The 26,745-nt window shown below is 46.5% G+C and overlaps 1 protein-coding gene across 4 annotated transcripts in view; it reads right to left on the bottom strand.

The window, feature by feature from the left end:
* LOC308587043 (carboxyl-terminal PDZ ligand of neuronal nitric oxide synthase protein-like) overlaps nucleotides 1–26,745 on the bottom strand; it is a 72,218-nt gene that overhangs the window by 27,782 nt on the left and 17,691 nt on the right. For 3 of the 4 annotated variants that reach the window (XM_081194400.1, XM_081194403.1, XM_081194402.1), the window contains exons 2-4: nucleotides 14,591–14,662; nucleotides 1,561–1,659; nucleotides 194–252 (exon numbers count right to left, since the gene is read on the bottom strand). In XM_081194400.1, the coding sequence (XP_081050526.1) occupies nucleotides 194–252; nucleotides 1,561–1,659; nucleotides 14,591–14,662 (230 nt within the window). Of the gene's footprint in view, nucleotides 1–193; nucleotides 266–1,560; nucleotides 1,660–14,590; nucleotides 14,663–26,745 lie in introns of those variants that run through there. The other variant, XM_081194401.1, reaches the window with a different exon arrangement.

The raw sequence follows: 26,745 nt of genomic DNA on the forward strand, positions 1-26,745 counted from the left end.
GAGCCCATCCTCCCCTTGTGCCTTGTCCGCAGTGCAAGGTTCCCTTCTCCCTGAGACAAGCCTCTGCTTCCCCTTTCATTAACCTGCCAGCAGCGGCCAGAGGTCCAACTGTAGATTTCCTTTGGCCAGACACCGACCGATCAAGTTAAGTGTGCTACGAGCCGACATACCTTCCTTGCTCTCAAGATCTCACCTGTAGATCGGGTCGTGCATCACCAGCAGTTTGCTTTCATCCCAGTCCCACTCTTTCTTCTGCAAAAGAGAGCTGCGTATAAGCAAGACAGATGCCTCACTGAGTGGCAGAGTTATTGCAAAGCTCACAAGGAAGGTCTGGTGCACCCATCATCCTTCAGGTGACCTGGCATCAGCTGATGTCACCTGCAACCCGCAGGGCGGGATGAGATTTGACTCTGCATTGGCTGCAGGTGCCTTTTGCCAGGAAGGAAGAGGCAACTGCAGCCAATGCAGCAGGATATGGCTTACGCTAGCCAGCTGATGGGCAAGGCTTAGGTTCTACTCAGGTAAGAGGACCACACAGCCAAACAAGGCCTGTAAGCTGTAAAGGTAAAGGGACCCCTGACCATTAGGTCCAGTTGTGACCAACTCTGGGGTTGCGCGCTCTTCTCGCTTTATTGGTCGAGAGCTGGTGTACAGCTTCCGGGTCATGTGGCCAGCATGGCGGAGCCGCTTCTGGCGAACCAGAGCAGCGCATGGAAACGCCGTTTACCTTTCCACCGGAGCGGTACCTATTTATCTACTTGCACTTTGACGTGCTTTCGAACTGCTTGGTTGGCAGGAGCAGGGACTGAGCAACGGGAGCTCACCCCGTCGTGGGGATTCGAACCGCCGACCTTCTGATCAGCAAGTCCTAGGCTCTGTGGTTTAACCCACAGTGCCACCCACGTCCCTTTTTTGTGCACCCGGAAGCAGTGGCAGTGGGGTGGAAGGAGAGCAAAGAGGAGAAGGAAGCTTCTTTCTCCCCTTGGTCTCCCCTCGCCCTGCCCCACTGTAGGAAGCACAAGAAGACTGCATTTCAAAGCACCTTTTTGTACCTCCCACAAGATCCATTCTCTCCTTCATTTCCCCCTCAACGCAACAAGAAATGCTGCTGTGCATTTGAAAACGCAGGCTCACTGCTCATTCTTCTTATGGCAACAGCAGCAGGGACAGGGTCCACTAAGGAGAGAAAGAAGTGTCCTCTGTTTTGTCTGTCCATCCGTCCATCCCCGTCCCCCACCACTGCCACTGCTGACTGTAAGACTGGGCCATGCCCCTCTGTAACATTTGATCTGACCAATTCTGTTAAGGGCCTGTCCGGCAGAGTCAAAAAGAAACCTTGCCACCCAGGTTGCGTCCTGCTGGGCAGAAAAGTGTCCCGAGCAAATATGGGGGGGGGGGGGGGAGTCGGCTCTCATTTACCTCACGGAGCCGGATAGGACAGTGGACGCCTCATGAAAGTCAACGCTTTCGTGCACAGAAATCTCTTTCCATCCAGCCTAAGGGAGGAATTGCACAGACGGGGCCCGGAGCTTATTGCAGCCCGAGAAATCGGGAGCTCACCTTCTTCTTCTTCTTTTTCTTCAGCAGCACCTTCACGCCATCCACGGACACCATGAGAGTGACCTTCTTCTTCTTTATACTTTTGGCTTTGAACTCGTACTGTGGGGAGAAAAAGCACAACGGGAAGGAAGGCCCCCTCAGCAGCGTCTCCAAGCTATTTGTGAGGCACACGAATCCACGCCTTAGTCTGCCACCCCCCAGAGGCTTATTTCATGCGCAAGGCAGCCCCCATGTCACAGCTACCATGTTTCCTAGGGGCACTTTGTGTGGACCCTGGTATGCGCAAGCAACCTCATAAGGGGGCCAGACAGGTGGGCCCTGGACAAGGGCAGCGTCAGCGGAAGATGCAATGTGCTTGTTGGGGATACCCCAGCAAAGAGCTTCCGCAGGCCTGGCCAGCTGTCTGCCTGTTGAGGAAGACACCTTTTCTTTCTGTTTTACGTTTTAGAATATTCACTTAACGGTAAAGGGACCCCTGACCATTAGGTCCAGTAGCGGACGACTCTGGGGTTGTGGCACTCATCTCGCTTTACTGGCCGAGGGAGCCAGTGTTTGTCCACAGACAGCTTTCGGGTCATGTGGCCAGCATGACTAAGCTGCTTCTGGCGAACCAGAGCAGTGCACGGAAACGCCATTTACCTTCCCGCTGGAGTGGTACCTATTTATCTACTTGCACTTTGACATGCTTTCGAACTGCTAGGGCGGCAGGAGCAGGGACCGAGCAACGGGAGCTCACCCCGTTGTGGGGATTCGAACTGCCGACCTTCTGATCGGCAAGCCCTAGGCTGTGTGGTTTAACCCACAGCGTCGCCCGCGTCCCTAATATTCATTTAAACAACCTTAAAATCTCAACGACTTCCCTTCCTCTCTTTCCATGGTTCATTTTGCACAACATAAATCGCTAAATATTTTACATAAACTAAACCATTCAGTATTCCATTATTACATCCATCAAAACTTATTTACACTGCTGGATTTATCTTAATGCTACCCACATTTTCAAATATACACAATTTTCCTCCATGTATTCAATAAATATTTTCCAATCTTCTTTAAATGTATGTTCTTCTTGTTCTCTTATTCTATATGTTAGGTCCGCAAGCTGCGAATATTCCATCAGTTTAATTTGCCTCTCTTCTTTAGTTGGAACCTCATTCGTTTTCCATTTTTGGGCTAACAAAAGACAGGCCGCAGTAGTGGCATACATAAATAACCTTTCTGACACCTGGAAATTTCAGTCTGAATTATCCCCAACAGAAAGGACTCTGGGGTTGTTGTTTTTTTTTTGGGGGGGGGAGTGCTTTTAAACATTTTTTTCCAGTTCATTGTGAATTATTTCCCATCACTCTTTTACCCTTTTACAGGTCCACCATATATGATAGAACATACCCTTTCCTAGTTTCTGAGCCACTTCTGACTTGTACAAAACAGAGAAGTACAAATGGATGATGGGACAAACTCGCTGTCTCAGCACTAATATGAAATACAAGCCTCAGGAGCACATTTGGCATGAAGTACAGATTGCCGGAAGAAATATCAACAACCTCAGATATGCAGATGACACAACCTTGATGGCAGAAAGTGAGGAGGATTTAAAGAACCTTTTAATGAGGATGAAAGAGGAGAGCGCAAAATATGGTCTGAAGGTCAACATCAAAAAAACAAAGATCATGGCCACTTGTCTCATCACCTCCTGGCAAATAGAAGGGGAAGAAATGGAGGCAGTGAGAGATTTTACTTTCTTGGGCTCCATGATCACTGCAGATGGTGACAGCAGTCACAAAATTAAAAGATGCCTGCTTCGTGGGAGAAAAGCAATGACAAACCTAGACAGCATCTTAAAAAATAGAGACATCACCTTGCTGACAAAGGTCCGTATAGTCAAAGCTATGGTTTTCCTAGTAGTGATGTATGGAAGTGAGAGCTGGACCATAAGGAAGGCTGATCACCGAAGAATTGATGCTTTTGAATTATGGTGCTGGAGGACACTCTTGAGAGTCCCATGAACTGCAAGAAGGTCAAACCTATCCATTCTTAAGGAAATCAACCCTGAGTGCTCACTGGAAGGACAGATCCTGAAGCTGAGGCTCCAAGACTTTGGCCACCTCATGAGAAGAGAAGACTCCTTGGAAAAGACCCTGATGTTGGGAAAGATGGAGGGCACAAGGAGAAGGGGATGGCAGAGGACGAGATGGTGGGACAGTGTTCTCGAAGCTACCAGCATGAGTTTGACCAAACTGCGGGAGGCAGTGGAAGACAGGAGTGCCTGGCGTGCTCTGGTCCAGGGGGTCACGAAGAGTTGGACACGACTAAATGACTAAACAACAGTCCTCCACAGAATTCCTGAGGCCAGCTCCACGGGAATAATAATAATAATAATAATAATAATAATAATAATAATAATAATAATTTTTTCTACCCCGCCCATCTGGCTGGGTTTCCCCAGCCACTCTGGGCGGCTTCCAACAGAATGTTAAAAACATCAGTCCCTAAAAACTTCCCTAAACAGGGCTGCCTTCAGATGTCTTCTAAATGTCATGTAGTTGTTTATCTCTTTGACATCTGAATTAACTAGGGCAGGACAAGACTGACAAGGCAGGGTTACTTTCATCCTAAAACCATCAAATACAGTGGTACCTCGGTTTAAGAACAGTCCAGTTTAAGAACGATTTGGTTTACAAACTCCACAAAACCGGAAATAGTGTCTTGGTTTGAGAACTTTACCTCGGTCTAAGAACGGAAGCTGAACATTGGAAGGGCACCTGTGGTGGGAGGCCTCATTAGGTAAAGCTTGCCTTGGTATAAGTACTGTTTCAGTTTAAGAACGGACTTCCGGAATGGATTAAGTTAGTAAACCGAGGTACCACTGTAGTTTCATTCAGGATCCTGAGACATCCTCTGGAGGTATGATAACAGGGAGTCACAGGTGACCCCTGAAAGATTTTAAGACTTCAGTATGTTCTCTGCATGAAGATCTCAGATTGTGTGACGGAGCCTCTATGCACCTTCAGGTCCAGAGTGAAATCCGAGCCTTTGATGGAAAATTATTGCACAAGCTGCTTTACAATAACTGTTTTATACAGGAGAATAAAGCAAGGATTGTTTTCGTACATGATTCACAGCTGCTGAGAAAGACCTGCTGAAGACTAAGGGCTCATCCACACAGCCTTACTAGCCACAGGCTCATGCTTCTCCAGTCCATGTTTTAACACTAGTTGTTTTTTTTGCCCCGGTGCTTTCTTCAGGAAAACCTGACATTTACCACTGAATTGGAGCAATTTGAGTTGTCCGCAGATTGCCATTTGTTCCGATTCCGCAGTAAAGAGCAGTATTTTAAAGGGAGAGCACTGGGGCAAAAAGGAAGGAAGGAAGGACTCAAACACAGACCTAGAAAGCCCTTGCCCTTTGCCCAGAGCTGTGCAGAGTGAAGGTTAGTGTGGTTGAGCCCTGAGTAGGCTCCGTCACTGATGAGGAGAGGGTCCTTGCTTAGCAATAGGAAACCTTTTTTCCTTGGTGTACATCAGTCCATAAAGAAGTCTGATCGCCGAAGAATGGATGCTTTTGAATTATGGTGCTGAAGGAGACTCTTGAGAGTCCCATGGACTGCAAGAAGATCAAACCTCTCCATTCTTAAGGAAATTGGCCCTGAGTGCTCACTGGAAGGACAGGTCCTGAAGCTGAGGCTCCAATACTTTGGCCACCTCATGAGAAGAGAAGACTCCCTGGAAAAGACCCTGATGTTGGGAAAGATGGAGGGCACAAGGAGAAGGGGACGACAGAGAACAAGATGGTTGGACAGTGTTTTCGAAGCTACCAGCATGAGTTTGACCAAACTGCGGGAGGCAGTGGAAGACAGGAGTGCCTGGCGTGCTCTGGTCCATGGGGTCATGAAGAGTCGGACACAACTAAACGACTAAACAACAACAACATCAGTTCTTAAGGAACAGAAATACTGCAGATGAGACGCAGATTATTTCACGCTGTCAGAACCATGACAGAAGATGGTGCCAAGGAAGGACGTGTGAATCAGTCAAGATACCCAGGCGTTGGGAAGGTCCAGACACACAGTATGAAGTCAGGGACGAGACATTCCTATCAGGAAACGTAAGGGCCATTGCGATAGCTGGAGGTAGCGCCTCCATTGGTGATGGAAGCATCGTCCAACCATGGCAGCTCTTCCTTTAACCAGAACAGAAGTATAAAAAGCCAGACAGCAGCACAGACTGAGAATTATTCTCCCCACTGCATTTCTGCACTTTGGACCAAGTAGAGCAAATTATTTAATCAACGACGGACGTGATTCAGTTAGCTGCTTGCTTCCTATATTTGTAATGCCAGCTTCGCAAACTGCATAGCTTTTGTTTTATCTCAAGTTTATTTTGCATTGCATTTCATTCTCACGGGCTCACCCAAATGCTCAAGTAGATCTTCATTTTCTTTATTAGTTACAGATCTGTACCATTTGTAAAAACCATCCAAACCACAATGCAAACTCTTAAATGTTGTATCTTATCTTTAATAAAAACGTCAATGCCTCCTGGTTAAATCCTGAGTCGGCAGTTCTGTTTTCTGGCTTGGTTAGCCACCGCCATGTCCTCAAGCCAGATACTGGCCTTAAGTGAACATTGGGCTGATGAGAAGCACATTTACAAAGACTTGTCCAAGTGTAACTATCTCCTAAAGGGAATTGAACCATGGGAAACTGCTTCATGTCATCTCCATGACCCTTACTTATCCAGACAATCGCTCCATGGGTCAGACTTGCTCCAGGCAGGGGACCAGCATAGAATTCTGCATTTGCAAACCGCCAAGAGAAGGGCATATACTGATCATTTCGGGGCAGGAACAGGGAATGGCAATGTGATAGAAAGCTGGATTTCCTTGTCAACAATGTCACAGAAGGACATAGGCCTGGTGCCAACATCAGATCATAGAATCAGGAAGATCCTGTTTTCAAAAGGTCACATGTGACAGAATTCATCAGTTTAATGCACACTGCTTCTACCGCTCAATAGTTTACACAAGCAAAACAAACTCATACACACATCCAGGGCGGTTATATAATATTCATATAAAATTTGGGCCAGGGGGAGTGGATGGGAGTCCCCCAACCTCTCCAAACTGACCTTTGTCTTCAGCATCTCCTTTATTTTCCACAGAGGCTATTTTAAAAAAGCAGAAACTCTACCCTTTTGCCGTCCAAAATCAGGCTGTGGGGGAAGACAGGGGCCCTAAGTCAAGTTCTCAGAACATCTAAGAACCACAAAGCAGGAGCAATGAGCAAAGGGAGCCAGGCTGACCCATAAGGGGGGCAGAAATAACCCACAGTAGCATAATACCTTTTATTGCTGTTGTTGTTTACTCGTTTAGTCGTGTCCGGCTCTTCGTGACCCCATGGACCAGAGCACGCCAGGCACTCCTGTCTTCCACTGCCTCCCGCAGTTTGGTCAAACTCATGCTGATAGCTTCGAGAACACTGTCCAACCATATTGTCCTCTGTCATCCCCTTCTCCTTGTGCCCTCCATCTTTCCCAACATCAGGATCTCTTCCAGGGAGTCTTCTCTTCTCATGAGGTGGCCAAAGTATTGGAGCCTCAGCTTCAGGATCTGTCCTTCCAGTGAGCACTCAGGGCTGATTTCCTTCAGAATGGATAGGTTTGATCTTCTTGCAGTCCATGGGACTCTCAAGAGTCTCCTTCAGCACCATAATTCAAAAGCATCAATTCTTCGGGGATCAGCCTTCTTTATGGTCCAGCTCTCACTTCCATACATCACTATTGGGAAAACCATAGCTTTAACTATATGGACCTTTGTTGGCAAGGTGATGTCTCTGCTTTTTAAGATGCTGTCTAGGTTTGTCATTGCTTTCCTCCCAAGAAGCAGGCGTCTTTTAATTTCGTGGCTGCTGTCACCATCTGCAGTGATCATGGAGCCCAAGAAAGTAAAATCTCTCACAAAACGGAGACAACCTTTTTGTCCTCCAGAAGAGACAAGAGTTGGAAGGGGAGTTAAGAAATATAAACAGCAAAAAGGTACAAAAGTATGCTTGGGCATCAGCTCAAAGCCCTTGGGAGTTCAAAAAAGGGGAATTTACCAAGGTATGAGGTGTAACACTTGGGATAAAGGTAAAGATAAAGGGACCCCTGACCATTAGGTCCAGTCGTGACCGACTCTGGGTTTGCGGCGCTCATCTAGCTTTATTGGCCGAGGGAGCCGTCCTACAGCTTCTGGGTCATGTGGCCAGCATGACTAAGCCGCTTCTGACGAACCAGAGCAGCGCACGGAAACACTGTTTACCTTCCCGCCGGAGTGGTACCTATTTATCTACTTGCACTTTGATGTGCTTTCGAACTGCTAGGTGGGCAGAAGCAGGGACCGAGCAAGGGGAACTCACCCCGTTGCAGGGATTCGAACCGCCAACCTTCTGATCGGCAAGTCCTACGCTCTGTGGTTTAACCCACAGTGCCACCCGCGTCCCTTGGGATAGGACAGACAAAAGATAAAACGGGCCGCTCAGGAATAAACTATGCCATTCCTAGAGACCTTTCCCCAAGATCAGTTTTCACCGAGTGAGTGGATAATCTTCCAGCCTCTTTACTGAACACTTTTGGGATGTGAAACCATGTGAATCTCTCCACAGAGAATGCATCTATTATAGACCGTGGCTTGTGGAGAACAGCAGAGGTGCCCACAGGGTTTCGTACCTAACCTAGGTTTGAGCGGCTTAAAAAGGCCACCAAAATGCAAGGCAATGCAGATTTCCTCAGTCTATTTCTGATTTCTTTTTCCCTCGTGAGAAACATGGGTAGCTGATTACTCCATCACTTTAGGCCCATGGTCGGATCTTTGCCAGCCTTACCCGCCTGGGAGAGCAAAGTAGAGAGGCTGGCGAAGCATTAGGGCTCGCAGAACCATTTGTTCCCGCCAGGAGTATTTGGGGCGGGGGCAGGGTGACAAACAGCTCGCCATCTTCCCATATTTCCCAAGGAGAAGGTCCCTCATCAGTTCTAGATCACATGCGCCCTCAAAGAAAGAAAAGGGAAAAGTTCACTGGGAGCATGAGGAGAGGGCAGGAACCAGTGAAGGCAGTGAAGGTCTTGTGTGAGTGCCTGGAGGCGGTTGGAGGATGGATGGCAGCTAATGGATTGAGGTTGAATCCTGACAAGACAGAAGTACTGTTTTGGGGGGACGGGGGAGGGCGGGTGTGGAGGACTCCCTGGTCCTGAATGGGGTAACTGTGTCCTTGAAAGACCAGGTGCGCAGCCTGGGAGTCATTTTGGACTCACAGCTGTCCATAGAGGCGCAGGTTAATTCTGTGTCCAGGGCAGCTGCTTACCAGTTCCACCTGGTACGCTGGCTGAGACCCTACCTGCCCGTGGACTGTCTTGCCAGAGTGGTGCATGATCTGGTTATCTCCCGCTTGGACTACTGTAATGTGCTCTACATGGGGCTACCTTTGAAGGTGACCCGGAAACTACAACTAATCCAGAATTCAGCAGCTGGACAGGTGACTGGGAGCGGCTGCCGAGACCATATGACACCTGTCCTAAAAGACCTACATTGGCTCCCAGTATGTTTCCGAGCACAATTCAAAGTGTTGGTACTGTCCTTTAAAGCCTTAGATGGCCTCGGCCCAGTATACTTGAAGAAGCGTCTCCATCCCCATCGTTCTCCCCGGACACTGAGGTCCAGCTCCGAGGGCCTTCTGGCGGTTCCTCACTGCGAGAAGCAAAGCTACAGGGAACCAGACAGAGGGCCTTTTTGCTAGTGGTGCCCACCCTGTGGAACACCCTCCCATCAGATGTCAAGGAAATAAACAACTATCTGACATTTAGAAGACATCTGAAGGCAGCACTGTTTAGGGAAGGTTTCAATGTGTGACATTTTAATGTACAGTGGTACCTTGGGTTAAGAACTTAATTCGTTCCGGAGGTCCGTTCTTAACCTGAAACTGTTCTTAACCTGAAGCACCACTTTAGCTAATGGGGCCTCCCGCTGCCACTGCACAAATTCTGTTCTCATCCTGAAGCAAAGTTCTTAACCCAAGGTACTATTTCTGGGTTAGCAGTCTGTAACTTGAATCGTATGTAACCCGAGATACCACTGTATTTTTAATCTTTGTTGGAAGCCGCCCAGAGTGGCTGGGGAAACACAGCCAGAGGGGTGGGGTACAAATAATAAATTATGATGATGATGATGACGATGATGATGATGTGCTGCTGGGAATAATGCCTTAGACGTGCCATCTGGCCGCACACACCAAGTGCGTCTTTAAAATCACCATTCAGTGCTAGTGAAAACATACAAGGGGCTCCTCCGTACTATCAGGAACCCTGGGCCAAGTGTGCTTCTCCTTATGGGAAGGCAGATATTTATAGAGTTATTCTCGTTCGCACACACTTGCATGATGCTGTCGCATTTAGCTCTTTTAGGCGGGTCCGGTTCTTTCTTTCTTTTTTTAAGCATTCTAATCTGAAATTTGTAGTTGTGTAGGATTAGACGAAGTGAACTGGACGGTTTGCGATAATGACCAAGAATTATACGTGGAAATTACACGTTAAACTTTAAATTTACAAAATAAAAATTGAGAAGCTAAACTAATAGTCGCATTGGCGTAAGAGAACTGGATTTCCCGACACTGTTTTGATAGAACATGGGGGGGGGGGGTTTCCGCAAATTAAACTCTAGTCGGTCCGGAAAATATATTAAAACTCAGCGCATTCTATCCAGCCTCTTGCCTGCAGATTAGGAAAGGCCTAAGGTGAAAAATGACCACATGCAACAGCAATTCCAAGCATTCCTGACAAAAGCCAGAGGCTACCACACTCCTCCGAAGGGGGCTGCAATTCTTTACCATGGGAGGAGAGAGAAACAAGAAGCGGCCGGGAAGGGGGGGGGGTCGGTGGCATATTGGAGAGCAAATCCATGGAAGAAAAAAACTGGGAAGGTCTCCAACCATCACCTGACCCCCCCCCCCAGGGGAAAGAAGCCCCACCAGAACCTGGGCTTTCTTCTGGAGATCTCTCTGCAAAGAAGGCTTTCCTGATGGCCCTGGACTGCAGGCAGCCAATGGCGGAGCCAACTCTTGCGCGACAGCCACGAAGGGCTCCTCTTTTATTATTATTATTACAGTGGTACCTCGGGTTAAGTACTTAATTCGTTCCGGAGGTCCGTTCTTAACCTGAAACTGTTCTTAACCTGAAGCACCACTTTAGCTAATGGGGCCTCCTGCTGGCACCACCGCGCGATTTCTGTTCTCATCCTGAAGCAAAGTTCTTAACCCGAGGTACTATTTCTGGGTTAACAGAGTCTGTAACCTGAAGTGTATGCAACCTGAAGCGTATGTAACCCGAGGTACCACTGTATTATTATTAATAATAATAATATTAATAATATTTATTTATTTATTTATTTATTTATTATTATTATTATTATTATTATTATTATTAGGCTTCCCCCGTATTTCCGTATTGATTTATTAAACAAATTCTATACCCTGCTGGTTTTTACCTCTTATATAGTTGTGAAAGTTTAGTCAAAACCTGCCAATGAGTCCAAATCTTTATACTGTCTTTTTATATATAGTCATACCTCGGGTTACAGCCGCTTCAAGTTGCATTTTTTCGGGTTACACACCTGCTGAAACCCGGAATTACCGGAATGGGTTACTTCCGGGTTTCGGTGGTCACACATGCGCAGATGCACTAAATTGCGCTTTGCGCATGCCCAGAAGTGCCGAATTGCAACCCGTGCGTGTGCAGAAGCACCGCTGTGGGTTGCGAACGTGCATCCCACACGGATCACGTTCGCAACCCGAGCATCCATTATAGTTTATAAATGGTTTCCACTCCTTTTTGAAATTGATGTTGTCTCTCTCATGAATCCAACCCCCTCTTTAAAGAGTAAGTCTCAGAAATCCATGAAAATGCTAGTGTCACTTACACCCTCCCCCCCGCTGACCATAATAAGGGTCAGTTGATAAAACACTAAAAAACCCACCAATCATGGCAACATCAAACGGTCCTAACATAAGCACATCTATTACACAAGGGACGCGGGTGGCACTGTGGGTTAAACCACAGAGCCTAGGACTTGTTGATCAGAAGGTTGGCGGTTTGAATCCCCACAACGGGGCGAGCCCCCGTTGCTCGGTCCCTGCTCCTGCCCACCTAGCAGTTCGAAAGCACATCAAAGTGCAAGTAGATAAATAGGTACCACTCTGGCGGGAAGGTAAACGGCGTTTCCATGTGCTGCTCTGGTTCGCCAGAAGCGGTTTAGTCATGCTGGCCACATGACCCAGAAGCTGTCTGCGGACAAACGCCGGCTCCTCAGCCAGTAAAGCGAGATGAGCGCCGCAACCCCAGAGTCAGCCATGACTGGACCTAATGGTCAGGGGTCCCTTTACCGATTACGCAAAGTGAAAAAATCCGAAGCAGCTATATTGACCTAGGGCTTTGACACACTCCCCCCCCCCAGGTCCTATTCTGCATTTTAAACGCTTCTTAGCTAAGTGCTTGGAAATTGTACACCTTGCCAGGGTTTCTCTCGTTCTTCGGCTTCAATACAAGGCAACTGCTGCTCCACCACACCTTTGCCTGGGTCATGTTGGCCTTGCGATTCCCGGAAAAGCTAGCCCCCCCCCCCAAGACGTCTGGCAGGCAGCTCCCTCCCTCCTTGTCTGCTAAGCTTGAGATGGAATCCAGAGCGGCAGATTAAGGCTGGAATCTGAGGAATTCCCATTACTCTGCTTCCCCCCCCCCCCGCTTCATTAGCACACGGCTGGGCAGGGACGGGGGAACAGAGGTTGGAGACCTCTGGGACGAGTCTGCCCAGGTCAGCGGCAAAGAATTTCCTGTTCTTGTGCTCATCGCTGTTCAGAAACGGAGAGCAGCGAAGAACCGCTGGTCCTCCTGGGGCAAATTCAACAGGCTCTTGCACGCTGCATAATGTCCTACAAAGAACTATCTGCTGTCACGGGAGGTTCTCGTCCACCATGTTTTTTTGCCTTCCCAAATAAGGCACATCGTAACTAAGGTGATGGCGAACTACCGTCCTTATAGGATGAAGCAATGCTTGAGAGCAGGATAACAAATCAGAAAAAGCAAGTGTGGATGAGCAAAGTATGTTCTTTATTATCTGTATGCAAGGAATCTGCTCAAACACACATACTGTTTAAGCATAACTGAAAAGAGACAAATTCAGTAACAGGAATGGATAGCCAACAATGCACTCTCTCTCTCTTTTTTAATTTTTTTTCCCTTTTCCCATCACCATCCACCACCCCTCACCCCACCTTTGTGTTAGACTTCCAATCTACCAGTTGCAATTTCTTCCCACTTCTATTACTTTCTTTCACTCACCTTTAACCTAATTTCATACTTCTTTTTCTATTACACATTGTTATCCATCTTATTTAGTATTTCAGTATTTGAAACGGAACTTGTTTATTCTAATAGGAGTTCTGATTTTTCGATATGGTTTTGCAAGTATCTTTTAAACACCTTCCAGTCCCTCTCTATCTTCTCTTTTGAGATCTTTCCAATTTCTCCCATTGTTTTGGATATATTGTAATACCCCAATAATTTGGCAAGCCACTCTATTTTTGTCGGTACAATACCACTTTTCCAATTTTTCGCAATCAATAGCCTTGCGGCTACTGTTGCGTATAAATATAAGGTCTTGTCTTCTTCATTTAGGCTTCCTGGTACTATTCCCAATAGAAAACCTTCTGGTGTTTTCCTAAATGAGTATCTGAACATTTTTTTCATTTCGTTATATATTGTTTCCCAAAATTGTTTGATGTTTAAACAATTCCACCATATATGTATCATAGCCAACAATGCACTCTCAACTCTGCTGACCACAAATTTGAAAGAAAACTTCTTCAAATAATCAACTTTGGGTATTTCAATATATGGGGGAATTTCTCATGACAGGTCAGATGCTGGTTGGAGATGTTCTTCTACGGAAGATTTTCTATCCATCTTTTTGATCTACCTTACTACAGTGGTACTTTGATTGTCGATTGGCTTGACTCCTGAACAAATCGGCTCCCGAACACTGCAAACCTGGAAGTAAGTGTTCCAGTTTGCAATGTTTTTCGGAAGCCAAATGTCCGCCGTGGCTTCCGCAGCTTCTGATTGGCCAATCCTGCAGCCAATCGGAAGCCATGCCTTGGTTTTTGAACAGGTTAAGTTTGACAACCAAGGTACCACTGTATTCAAAGTTTCTAGAATGAGTTTATCGATGAAATCCACCGTATTGCATGTTATCAGCTAATACAGAATCCAGAAACATTCAGTGAGGGGGGAGAGGGAGAGGCAGGGCAGGCAAAGTAATTGTTTCCATAGGCCAAGAGCCCTCAGGCCAGAAATGGTTAGCACTCAGGTGAGGGTACAACTGAACTGAACCCACAATCTTTCTTCTGCAGCTGCCTTCCTGGGTTGAATTTTACATCGCAAGCTTTCTGGGGCAGGAACCCTTCCTCCTCCTGTTGTTATTACTTCCTAAAGAACTAGGTGCACTGGTAGTGCTATAAGAATTCATGTTGCTAAAATTACCGTATTTTTTGCTCTATAAGACTCACTTTTTCCCTCCTAAAAAGTAAGGGAAAATGTGTGTGCATCTTATGGAGCGAATGCAGGCTGCGCAGCTATCCCAGAAGCCAGAACAGCAAGAGGGATTGCTGCTTTCACTGCGCAGCGATCCCTCTTGCTGTTCTGGCTTCTGAGATTCAGAATATTTTTTTTCTTGTTTTCCTCCTCCAAAAACTAGGTGCGTCTTGTGGTCTGGTGCGTCTTATAGAGCAAAAAATACGGTACTATCAGCAGAAACAGAGCATGAGCCGCTGCCGTTGAGGAAGGGACCGCGTTTACCCGCTTACAAGGGGCTTAATAAGAATCGCAGCATTCCCGCGTTACCTCTCCCGACCATCTAGAATGAAGATATCTCTCTCTTGTTCACACGAATCTTGTTCGGATACAGCAGACATGCATTAGCGTGCTGGAATCAAAGCATCGACACCACTTACCCTGATGCGTCTCATGGCCGTGACAATCTCCACCCTGCTGTTTGGCCGCGGTACATCTAGACTGCCAATATACTAGAAGGAAAAGAGAGAAGAGTTAGGCAACACCAAGGCAAGAGTTAAACTTTCCTTCAGAACCAGCCTTCTGGGCAGCTGCTTCCCACACTGAGCTGCTCTCCTGCTCCTCTCTGCACCCAGGTTATTATAGGGTATCACGCCCTGCATCTTACTGAGAATGTGTTCAAAAAGCCACCTTCTAGCGCTTGCATTTTCAGTGCTTCCTAAATCTCTGCCCCCCCCAACACACACTGTTCACATCTGCATGGCTTCATTTGCTTCTGTTCTGTATGCATCGAGGGGGCCTTGTTGGGCTGAGAGTGTCTTTACCCTGCGTTAGGGACGCGGGTGGCGCTGTGGTCTAAACTACGGAGCCTCTTGGGCTTGCCGACTGGAAAGTCGGCAGTTCGATTCCCCGTGACTGGGTGAGCTCCCGTTGCTCCATCCCAGCTCCTGCCAACCTAACAGTTTGAAAGCACACCAGTGCAAGTAGATAAATAGGTATCGCTGCAGCGGGAAGGTAAACGGCGTTTCGGAGCGCTCTGGTTTCCATAACGGTGTCCCGTTGCTCCAGAAGCAGTTTAGTTATGCTGGAAAGCTGTCTGTGGACAAACGCCGGTTCCCTCAGCCTGAAAGCGAGATGAGCGTCGCAACCCCATAGCCACCTTTGACTAGACTTAACCGTACAGGGGTCCCTTTACCTTTTTTTAGGGGGTTCATACCCTGGCTAGAAACCAAGTTGGAACAGCTTAAGAATTCCAATCAGTGTTAATCTGGTTTGAGAAAGAACATATCAAACAGGAATATCGTATAACGACGCATGACATACATATGTGTTTTGTATTGAAAATCCAGCTCTGGAAGCAGGATGAGTGCACTACAAACAGGAGTGTGAGCACAGTCTAAGGAAAGTTATGCATGATCTCAATGGTGCAGCTGATTTTAGACTTTGGGCTTAATGGTCTTATGGGTGTGTCCCTTTTGATGGCTCTGTGAGTAAGGCTTCAGTAGCGCACAAGACAACATCTTAAAAAGCAGAGACATCACCCTGCCAACAAAGGTCCATATAGTGAGAGCCATGGTTTTCCCAGTAGTGACGTACAGAAGTGAGAGCTGGACCATAAAGAAGGCTGATCGCTGAAGAATTGATGCTTTTGAATTCTGGTGCTGGAGGAGACTCTTGAGAGTCCCATGGACTGCAAGAAGATCAAACCTATCCATTCTGAAGGAAATCAGCCCTGAGTGCTCACTTGGAAGGACAAATCGTGAAGCTGAGGCTCCAATACTTTGGCCACCTCATGAGAAGAGAAGACTCCCTGGAAAAGACCCTGATGTTGGGAAAGATGGAGGGCACAAGGAGAAGGGGATGACAGAGGATGAGATGGTTGGACAGTATTCTCGAAGCTACCAACATGAGTTTGACCAAACTGCGGGAGGCAGTGGAAGGCAGGAGTGCCTGGCGTGCTGTGGTCCATGGGGTCACAAAGTGTCGGACACGACTAAATGACTGAACAACAACAGCACACAATTAACATTTCTCTTTTCTGCTCCACTGCCGTTCCATGCTTTACAACTGCTTCCACTTGCTTGGCATTTCGGAACAAAAATAAAATAAAAATAAAGTTTGCCAACCCTGATAAGAACAAACACTTTTGAGTACACGTAGCTTTGGATTTAATCTCACTGAAATCACAGCATCTTTACGATTACAGGGAAACAAATAGAGCTTGCGTCTGCCTGCCCTGATGCCAAACACGCTTGCTTGGGATTAAGCACACTGCAGCAGAAAGGGATAATATCTTTTAAAAACAACAACAATAAAACACGCATTTTATTATGCTGTCTCTTGACTCTAAGATTTTTGGGGGCGGGGAGGGGGAACAGAAAGGACGCTACAGTGACCAACACAAGCCCTGCTGGCCCAGCCGCTGGCATGCCGTCTTTTTGCCAATGCCTCCTCCAACTGCCACTCAATGGGTGGTCATCTGAAGGCCCCCTGGGCTGCGGGTACCAGGACTATGGGGTTGAGGCGCTCGTCTCGCTTTCTGGCCGAGGGACCTGGCGTTTGTCCATAGCTTTCCAGGTCATGTGGCCAGCAGGACTAAACTGCTTCTGGAGCAACGGGACACCGTGATGGAAACCAGAGCACACGGAAACGCCATTTACCTTCCCACCGCAGTAGTACCTATTTATCTACTTGCACTGGTGTGCTTTCAAACTGCTAGGTTGGCAAGAGCTGGGACCGAGCAAAGGGAGCTCACTCCATTGCGGGGATTCGAACCGCCGAACTTCCGGCCGGCAAGCCCAAGAGGCTCAGTGATTTAGACCACAGCGCCACCGGTGTCCCTTCATAGGGAGAATGTAAGTGTGATGAAAAAAGGGCTCTAGGTTCAGAGGGAAGCCATTTCCCGAAGCATTATATCTTGAGGAGCGGTCACAAGGCCTGCAGCTTTCAGATGCATTCTTCCTCACACAGGTCCATTGGCTGAAAGATCTACCAGCCCACTCACTGTGATAAAAACAGCTCCCCTCCACCATCTGCCTGTAAGGATTTGGGAGACACAGACAGATAAAGCACATCGAATCCCATGCCAGATTTTCTGGGAAACTCCATTCAGAGATAGAACCACTTTGCAAAATTGCTCTCTGCAGGTCAAAATCTTGCAAGTGGGATTATCTCACAGAGCAACCCCCCCCCCTTGCAGTAAATGGTTGAATACCTTTGACAGGACTAACATTCAAACTAAAGGAGGAAAGCCCGGGTTTGAAAATACCTATTAACCATGTTTCGAATTTGACGTTTTAAGCGTATAGTTTTTATTGATTTGACCTTTTTTTATAATACAGTGGTATCTCGGGTTAAGTACTTAATTTGTTCCGGAGGTCCGTTCTTAACCTGAATCTGTTCTTAACCTGAAGCACCACTTTAGCTAATGGGGCCTCCTGCTGCCGCTGCACGATTTCTGTTCTCATCCTGAAGCAAAGTTCTTAATCCGAGGTACTATTTCTGGGTTAGCGGAGTCTGTAACCTGAAGCGCCTGTAACCTGAAGGGTATGTAACCCGAGGTACTAAGTCTTTTTGCACAAGCAGAAATTGTTCTGCTTGCACCATTCTTTAGCTGAAGGCTGCCCAAAGATACAACCGTTGGCCAACTTCAGAGCTATGTTGGTTGGGGGCTAGGAGAGTAGTATGGCAGGAACTATGAAAGATACTATCTAAACTTGGTTTTAGCATACAGAACCAGGTGGCAAGGAGGGCTGTATTTTGGTTTGCCTCTCTGATGTCTTGGCAAACTCAATGATTTTGATGATGTTGGCAGTTCACAGAGGGCAAACACGGCTTGGTCCTCAGACTAAGGGATGGGACATTCTCATTCTTCCAATGCTACAATGCCAGGAAATGCACAACATTTAATTCCTCTGAGCAGGCATGAAACTTTCTACTACGGGATGGTATTTCATCAAAGCTATCCCACTGGGGGGGAAATGCAGTGGTACCCCGCAAGACGAATGCCTCGCAAGACGGAAAACCCGCAAGACGAAAGGGTTTTCTGTTTTGGAGGCGCTTCGCAAGACGAATTTCCCTATGGGCTTGCTTCGCAAGACGAAAGCCCATAGGGAAATCTCCGGGGACCTCTTTTAAATGCTGGTGGTGGGGAGCAAAGCCTTTCCCCCCCTCCAGCCTTCAGAAGAGGTCCAGGAAGGCCGGCGGGGGCCGAAAGGCTTTGCTCCCCACCGCCAGCATTTTAAAAGCAGTCCGGGATAGCAGGGAAGAGCTTCCCGCTATCGCGGACGGCTTTTGAAGGCAGGCGGGGGGGCAAAGACTTTCGCCCCCCGCCTGCCTTCAGAAGAGGTCCAGGACCTCTTCTGAAGGCGGGCGGGGGGCGAAAGTCTTTGCTCCCCCCTGCTGCCTTCCCGGGAGAGCTTTTGAAGGCAGGCGGGGGGGCAAAGACTTTCACCCCCCGCCCGCCTTCAGAAGAGGTCCAGGACCTCTTCTGAAGGCGGGCGGGGGGCAAAAGTCTTTGTCCCCCCTGCCTGCCTTCCCAGGGGCTTTTACATCGCCCCGGACAGCGGAGAAGTCCTCCGCTGTCCCGGGCGATTTTAAAATGCCGCCCGCCAGCATTTTAAGATCGCCCCGGACAGCGGAGAAGTCCTCCACTGTCCCGGGGTTTTTTAAAATGCTGGGGGTGGGAAGAAAAGCCCTTGTCCCCCCCCCCCAGCCTTCAGAAGAGGTCGGGGGACAGACTGTCCCCGGACCTGGTCTGAAGGCGGTTTCCATAGGAACGCATTAATTGATTTTCAATGCATTCCTATGGGAAACCGTGCATCGCAAGACAAAAAACTCGCAAGAAGAAAAAACTTGCGGAACGAATTAATTTCGTCTTGCGAGGCACCACTGTGTTCTGTTTCTAGGATCTGGTTGATCCATAGCTGTCAACTTACAGATTTGAAAATAAGGGACCAGCAGCCTCAAAAATAAGGGATTTTCCAAGCACAGGTATGTTCAACTTCAGAGCCCCTCCGAGCCAATGGCAGAAAGCCCAGCCAGCAGCCAAACGAAGCCTCAAGCGGTGGTTCCCACAGCGCAGCAACCCGGCAAAGGGGATACAGCAAGGAAAACCACCGTCACCTCTCCGCTGGGAAGCGCTGAGCAAAGGCGAGGCCCCAGGCAACGTGGCCGATTTGATCGGCACAAGGCATGCACGCTCCACCCCCCTAGTCGTTCTTAGACTCCTTATTGGGTGAGCAACACAGCCAAGCAACACAGTTGGAGCCTCCCTCCTCCCTGGCCGGCAGGAAGGGAGGGAGAGGAGCTGCTTCCTTTGAAACCTGGGAAATTTAAGGGACATCATCAATAAGGGATAGCAGTGGGACACGGCGCTGGGATAAGGGACTTTCCCACCAAATAAGGGACGGTTGACATCTATGGGTTGATTTGAATGTTTTGGGTTTTTTGAAAATCATTTTTATTTGATTTTACAAAATATCAATTTATAACAAAACCAAATACATATCCATATAGAGAGATTTCTCTGAATTCTGAGACCTCCCCCAATCCCCTCCTTGGGTCCTACTGTCAACGTTTTCAACTACATATTATTTCATAATTTATATTTTGTATCTATCCATATTATACATAGGATCTGTTACATTACAAGTGAGATTAAAATCCTGCTAATCAGGGTAGATTTGATTTAAATCAAATCGATTTAAATCACGATTTAAATCACTAGTCAGTAAGACTTGATTTAAATCTTTCTTTCTTTTTTACAGAAAGACTCATTCTTGCTGGTATAATCTTAATATTTACAACCAGATGAAGGTTTCATTTTTGGAATAAAAAATTTTCAGAGCAGCTTTTACAGTTATATTAAAAATTGCTGATTTGGTTATACTATTAGAAATACATAGATAATTATTAAATTATTGTGAGGTTTACTAAGTTAACTGTTTATATATGGACAACTTTTCTGCTGAACTTTATTGGAAGGAGAAAAATAATCATTTCCTTAATAACAATTCAAACAATTTATTTAACTAAAGCAGTAACATTATAGCATATGTATCCATGTTTGTTAACTGATGTGGTTAAACTTTTTTTAGAAAAACAACAACAAACAACTTAGACTGAATTTTAGCACACATGAAAAACTTAAAACAAATCTTTTTCCTGATGAATAGCCTTTGGACTATAATGTAATCTAAATAGAAAACTATCTTTAGAAAGATTTTCCCTCCAAAACCATTTTATTTTAAAAATCCTATTTAAATCACAAAAATCTGCTTGTCTGTTTTTTAACCATTTTTAACCATTGATTTTTATCCACCCTGCTGCTAATGTTTTCATCTGTTTACAGTGGTCTGCTAAATAAATTGTAAATTCCCATTCTTTCTTGAGGTTTTGGTCTTCTTGGTCCCTGAGCTATCTGGTCAGTTTTCCCATTTCAGCGTAGTCTAACAGCTTGATTTCGTTTGATTTGAATGTTGACGCTGCAGCAGAACAGGAAGAAGACAAGTCATGACACCCAAGAGCTTAACATGAGAACCCTAGTTTAGTTTCTTAAAAGTGAGTAGTGACTTCCTTGCTTCTGCTGAAAAATTCCTCTCACCATCCTGTTGTTGTTGTTTAGTCGTTTGGTCATGTCCGACTCTTCGTGACCCCCTGGACCAGAGCACGCCAGGCACTCCTGTCTTCCACTGCCTCCTGCAGTTTGGTCAAACTCATGCTGGTAGCTTCAAGAACACTGTCCAACCATCTCATCCTCTGTCGTCCCCTTCTCCTTGTGCCCTCCATCTTTCCCGACATCAGGGTCTTTTCCAGGGAGCCTTCTCTTCTCATGAGGTGGCCAAAGTATTGGAGCCTCGGCTTCAGGATCTGTCCTTCCAGTGAGCACTCAGGGCTGATTTCTTTCAGAATGGAGAGGTTTGATCTTCTTGCAGTCCATGGGACTCTCAAGAGTCTCCTCCAGCACCATAATTCAGAAGCATCAATTCTTCGGCGATCAGCCTTCTTTATGGTCCAGCTCTCACTTCCATACATCACTATCTCACCATCCTACAAAACAGCAAATCCCACACCTCAGAACTGCAATGAACAGGAGGACCATTTGCTCCCATGTAAACCTGCCCTAAATTAAGATCTTCACCAGGGACTTCTCTGTGGTGGCACCTAAGTTGTGCCACTCCTGACCCAGACAAATTTGCCCTATTCTATACCCATTGGTTTAGGAGTAAGCCCCACTGAACTCAATAGGACTCATTTCTCAGAAGCATGTACAGGACTGTTCTGTGAATTAAGTACAATAAAATTGGGAGTATATTCAGATTTAGTAGCTGCAACTTTCCCAAACGTATCTCAAACAAACAGGGAGGTCTTCTTTTCGGGGAAGGGGCTAAGGAACTGCATGTAAATATTGTAAATATTGTGAACAATGTGCAAAGGCCGGTAATAAAATACTGAAGCACTGTTCCACTTGCAGGACATCCTTAGCTGAGCTTTCAAAAGGGGGGAGAGATCTATAAATCCAGCTAGTTTATATCCAGATGGCCTCATTTTACTGCAAAGGGTCTCTTTTACTAATCAAGTACCCCCTATTAATTTTCTAGCTATCTCCTGGGAAAGTTCCATTCAGGATTCAGGAAGGTCTGCTTCACACACAAAGGCTTCTGGCATTCTGGCCCCACATCTCACAAAAATATAACCCTGTTAGTCAAACCATCTGCCTTTAATTGCAAACTTTCTGTGAACATTCCATTTGCCTTAGTTTAAAAACAGTTATCTCTCTCTCTCTCTCTCTGCCTCTCTTATCACTGTTGTATACCTGTCTTTTTTTCTTCCAGAGAGCTCTAATAGCAGTTTCAAGCGTTTATTGGAGTGGTTTAGATTAGGGAAACAACATGGGAGAATTCGCGACCAGAAAGAAGAACATCAAGAAGAGTGGAAGAAATTTAAAGACTACTTGAAGAAATATTGTAATATTAAAGATATGTAACCACTTGGAAGAAACAATTAGGACTAGGATTAAAATGGAATTAAATTTATAAATAAGAAAATGTACAAAAGGAAAGCTATGTAATATGATTAGGACTGTGATATGGTCTTTTGAAACACTGATATTGGAAACTGCTACATATACCGGTAATTACTAAGAAATTCGGATGGAAGAGAGTCGAGGAAGTCAAATACTATGTTTATGAAGATGGATGGTACTTAATTTTAATTAATTAAGTGGCAATATGTTGTATGTATCTTTTTTCTTTTTTCACTTTTTCTTTTATTTTTTTGTTTCTCTTTATTATTGTTAATCTTTTCTTTTTTTACTTTGTTTATCTACTGAAAATAATAAATATTATGGGGGGGGGAGTTTATATCCTACTGCTCATCCCAACTTTGTTCCCCCAAGTGCTGTTAAGCAGCTTGAGGTAGTGCTTTGAAAACAGAAGCAAAAGCAAAAACACCAGCGATCCTGATCATTGAACAAGCAGTCCATGTGACGCGAAGTGTGGCTCTGGTAGGGAAGATAAAAGTCCCTACCAGAAAAGAATGGAAGATTAAGTTGATGGATTATACCAAAAATGGCAAAAATGGCCGGAAGAATCAGAAATCCCCTACAGCACCTGGCTCCCACCTGGACCACAGGGCTTGACCTCTGCTCACTAACCGCGCCCCCAACAGGTGAATGGGGGAAAGTGTCGCTGACAGCATTAAGATAAATTCAACAGTGTAAACAAGGTTTGATGGATGCAATAATGGAATGCTAAATGGTATAGGTAAAGGTAAAGGGACCCCTGACCATTAGGTCCAGTCGTGGCCAACTCTGGGGTTGCGGAGCTCATCTCGCTTTATTGGCCGAGGGAGCCGACGTCCAGCTTCCGGGTCATGTGGCCAGCAAGACTAAGCCGCTTCTGGCAAACCAGAGCAGCGCACGGAAACGCCGTTTACCTTCCCGCCACAGCGGTACCTATTTATCTACTTGCACTTTGACGTGCTTTTGAACTGCTAGGTGGGCAGGAGCAGGGACCGAGCAAGGGGAGTTCAACCCGTCACAGGGATTCGAACCGCCGACCTTCTGATCGGCAAGTCCTAGGCTCTGTGGTTTAACCCACAGGGCCACCCGCGTCCCGGTGCTAAATGGTATAGTTTTTATAAAATACAGTGGACCCTCCGGATACAAACTTATTTCATTCCGGGGTGCGTTCGCACCCCGAAAATTAAGTAAATAGAGGTGGGCTTCTGCACGCACAAGTGGCACGACTGAACGCTTCTGCGCATGCACGCAGCGTGATTGAGCGCTTCTGCGCATGCGGTGAAACCCGGAAGTACAGTGGTACCTCGGAATGCGAACGGGATCCGTTCCAGAGCCCCGTTCGCATCCTGAACAGAATGTAAGACGCACTTCGTTACTTCTGGGTCACCGCGGAGCGCAACCCGAAAATACTTATCCTGAAGCGTATTTATCCTGAGGTATGACTGTATACACGGGACACAGGTGGCACTGTGGGTTAAACCACAGAGCCTAGAACTTGCCGATCAGAAGGTTGGCGGTTCGAATCCCCACGACGGGGTGAGCTCCCGTTGCTCGGTCCCTGCTCCTGCCAACCTAGCAGTTCGAAAGCACATCTAAGTGCAAGTAGATAAATAGGTACCACTCCGGCGGGAAGGTAAACAGCGTTTCCGTGCACTGCTCTGGTTCGCCAGAAGCGGCTTAGTCATGCTGGCCACATGACCCGGAAGCTGTATGCCGGCTCCCTTGTCCAATAAAGCGAGATGAGTGCCACAACCCCAGAGTCGGCCACGACTAGACCTAATGGTCAGGGGTCCCTTTACCTTTACCTATGACTGTATAGACTTCCGGGTTTGCCGTGGCCGTAACCCGAAGATTCCGTACCCAGAGGATACGTAAGTAGAGGAACGACCGTATGCAGGGATTTATGTTATGTAAAATGAACCATTTACCAAGTCCCAGGAAAGGATAAGCAGTAAGAGATTCACATTGTAAGACATCAGATTGAGGCTATATACCCGAAAAAACAACTGGGAAGTGGAACTAGTTGCTCAGCAAAATCGTAGTGTCCCCTCTCGTGGAGGTTAAGTTTTGGGGATTAGTTTGGAGATCAAGATACGTTGCAGTTACAGGAATTTCTACTATCTAAGTTACCCATTACCTTTAAAGTCCTCATATCTCTTCACCAGATGCTATGGCTCTTGTCCATGGGTAGGCAAATTAAGGCCCGGGGGCCGGATCCGGCCCAATCGCTTTCTAAATCCAGCCCGTGGACGGTCTGGGAATCAGCGTGTTTTTACATGAGTAGAATGTGCCCTTTTATTTAAAAAGCATCTCTGGGTTATTTGTGGGACATAGGAATTTGTTCATATATTTTTTTTCAAAATATGGTCCGGCCCTCCACAAGGCCTGAGGGACAGTGGACCGGCCCCCTGCTGAAAAAGTTTGCTGACCCCTGCTCTTGTCTTTAGGTGAGAGATTGAAACTGAAACATGATTTACTCTGGGTCAGGGATGCCAGGAGATTCCAATGAAAAGGGAAAAGGAAGTGGGAACTGCCACGGTTCACGTGTTCGTCTGTGCTCAGAAGGGAAACTGCTGCCTCCTTCCATCCCCATTCAGAGTAAACTCACTGAAATGAGTTGGGCTACGTTACTACAACTCTAAGTGCCTAAGCAAGTTGGGCAGAGAGGGCCAAAATGGAAGATATGCTCATCCTCAGTAAGCTCAAGACATCACTAGCCCTAGAGCTGATCCTCTTGGATGAAATGCTTTTAATCAGCTAAAAAGGTCCCTGATTAAATCAGGCAGCAGAATTCTAATACACATATATTGAATGTGTTGTTTTTAATGCAAATGCGGGCAAAAAAGTGCAGATGGCAAGCACCGTTCTAAAAGAGGCTTCCGTAGGGTGAGGGATTTTGGGTATAATATACAATTTACAGCATGGGAGAAGTTACGGAAGTGGGATTTAAAATTCACAGCATGTTACACGCTGAAAGAGAATGATATGAAAATGATGTGCCGTTGGTATTTAACTCCCAGTAAATTAGCAAAAATGTATAAAACAGGGTCAAATGTACGCTGGAAATGTCAGGAAAAAGAAGGCACATTTTATCATACGTAGTGGAAATGTAAGGTAGTAAAAGAATTTCGGGAAATGATATATAATGAATTGGGAAAAAAATGTTTAAAATAACTTTTTCTAAAAAAAATATCTGAAGCCTTTCATTTCAGAACCCTAGGTGCCGAAATCCCAAGAGAGCAGAAAAGACCTTACCGTATTTTTCGCCTTATAGGACGCACTTTTTCCCCTCCAAAAATGAAGGGGAAATGTGTGTGCGTCCTATGGGGCGAATGCAGGCTTTCGCTGAAGCCTGGAGAGCGAGAGGGGTCGGTGCGCACCGACCCCTCTCGTTCTCCAGGCTTCGTGGACCTCTCCGCAAGCAGCGGGAGTCAGCGCTGGGCTCCCACGGCTTGCAGAGAGCTGCCTGTTTGGGGGCTGGGGTCGGGGGAAGCTCGGGCCTCCCCCACCCCAGCCCCGCGCCTGGGGAGGGGAAATAATTTTTTCCCCTTTATTTCCCCCCCAAAAAACTAGGTGCGCCTTATGGGACGGTGCGTCCTATAGGGCGAAAAATATGGTATATGTATGTGACCACAGCTGCATGGATGTTACTGGCACAGAGATGGAAAGAAGATAAAGTCCCTACCAGAGTAGAATGGCAGATTAAGTTAATGGATTATGCCGAAATGGCAAAAATGACCAGAAGAATCAGATATCAGGAAGACCACAATTTGAATAAGGAATGGGGGAAATTTAAAATTTATCTTAAAAACCATTGTAAACAGCTAAAACCGTTAGTAGGAATGGAATGACACTTGTAGTTTAATGGTGAATTTTGGATACAATGGAGAGATAAAAGATTTTGGATTGTTATAAAAGATGCAGGAGGAAATGACTAAGAATAGGACCCACAAAGGGGAGCAAGGAAGCCCAGGAGATTCTTTGGAATCTTGTCTTTATGTTGTATGTTGGGTATGTGATGATGATGATGATGATGATGATGATGATGATAATAATAATAATAATAATAATAATTTATTTATTTATACCCCGCCCATCTGGCTGAGTTTCCCCAGCCACTCTGGGTGGCTGCCAATCAAATGTTAAAAACAGTACAGCATTAAATATTAGAAACTTCCCTGAACAGGGCTGCCTTCAGATGTCTTTTAAAGATAGGATAGCTGCTTATTTCCTTCACATCCGAAGGGAGGGTGTTCCACAGGGCAGGCGCCACTACCGAGAAGGCCCTCTGTCTGGTTCCCTGTAACCTCACGTCTCGCAATGAGGGAACCGCCAGAAGGCCCTCGGCGCTGGACCTCAGCATCCAGGCAGAATGATGGGGGTGGAGACGCTCCTTCAGGTATACAGGACCGAGGCCGTTTAGGGCTTTAAAGGTCAGCACCAGCACTTTGAATTGTGCTCGGAAACGTACTGGGAGCCAATGCAGATCTCTCAGGACCGGTGTTATGTGGTCCCGGCAGCCACTCCCAGTCACCAGTCTAGCTGCCGCATTCTGGATTAATTGCAGTTTCC

This window comes from Podarcis bocagei (assembly GCF_964188305.1).
Source record: "Podarcis bocagei genome assembly, chromosome: 5".
NCBI classification, from domain to species: Eukaryota; Metazoa; Chordata; class Lepidosauria; order Squamata; family Lacertidae; genus Podarcis; species Podarcis bocagei.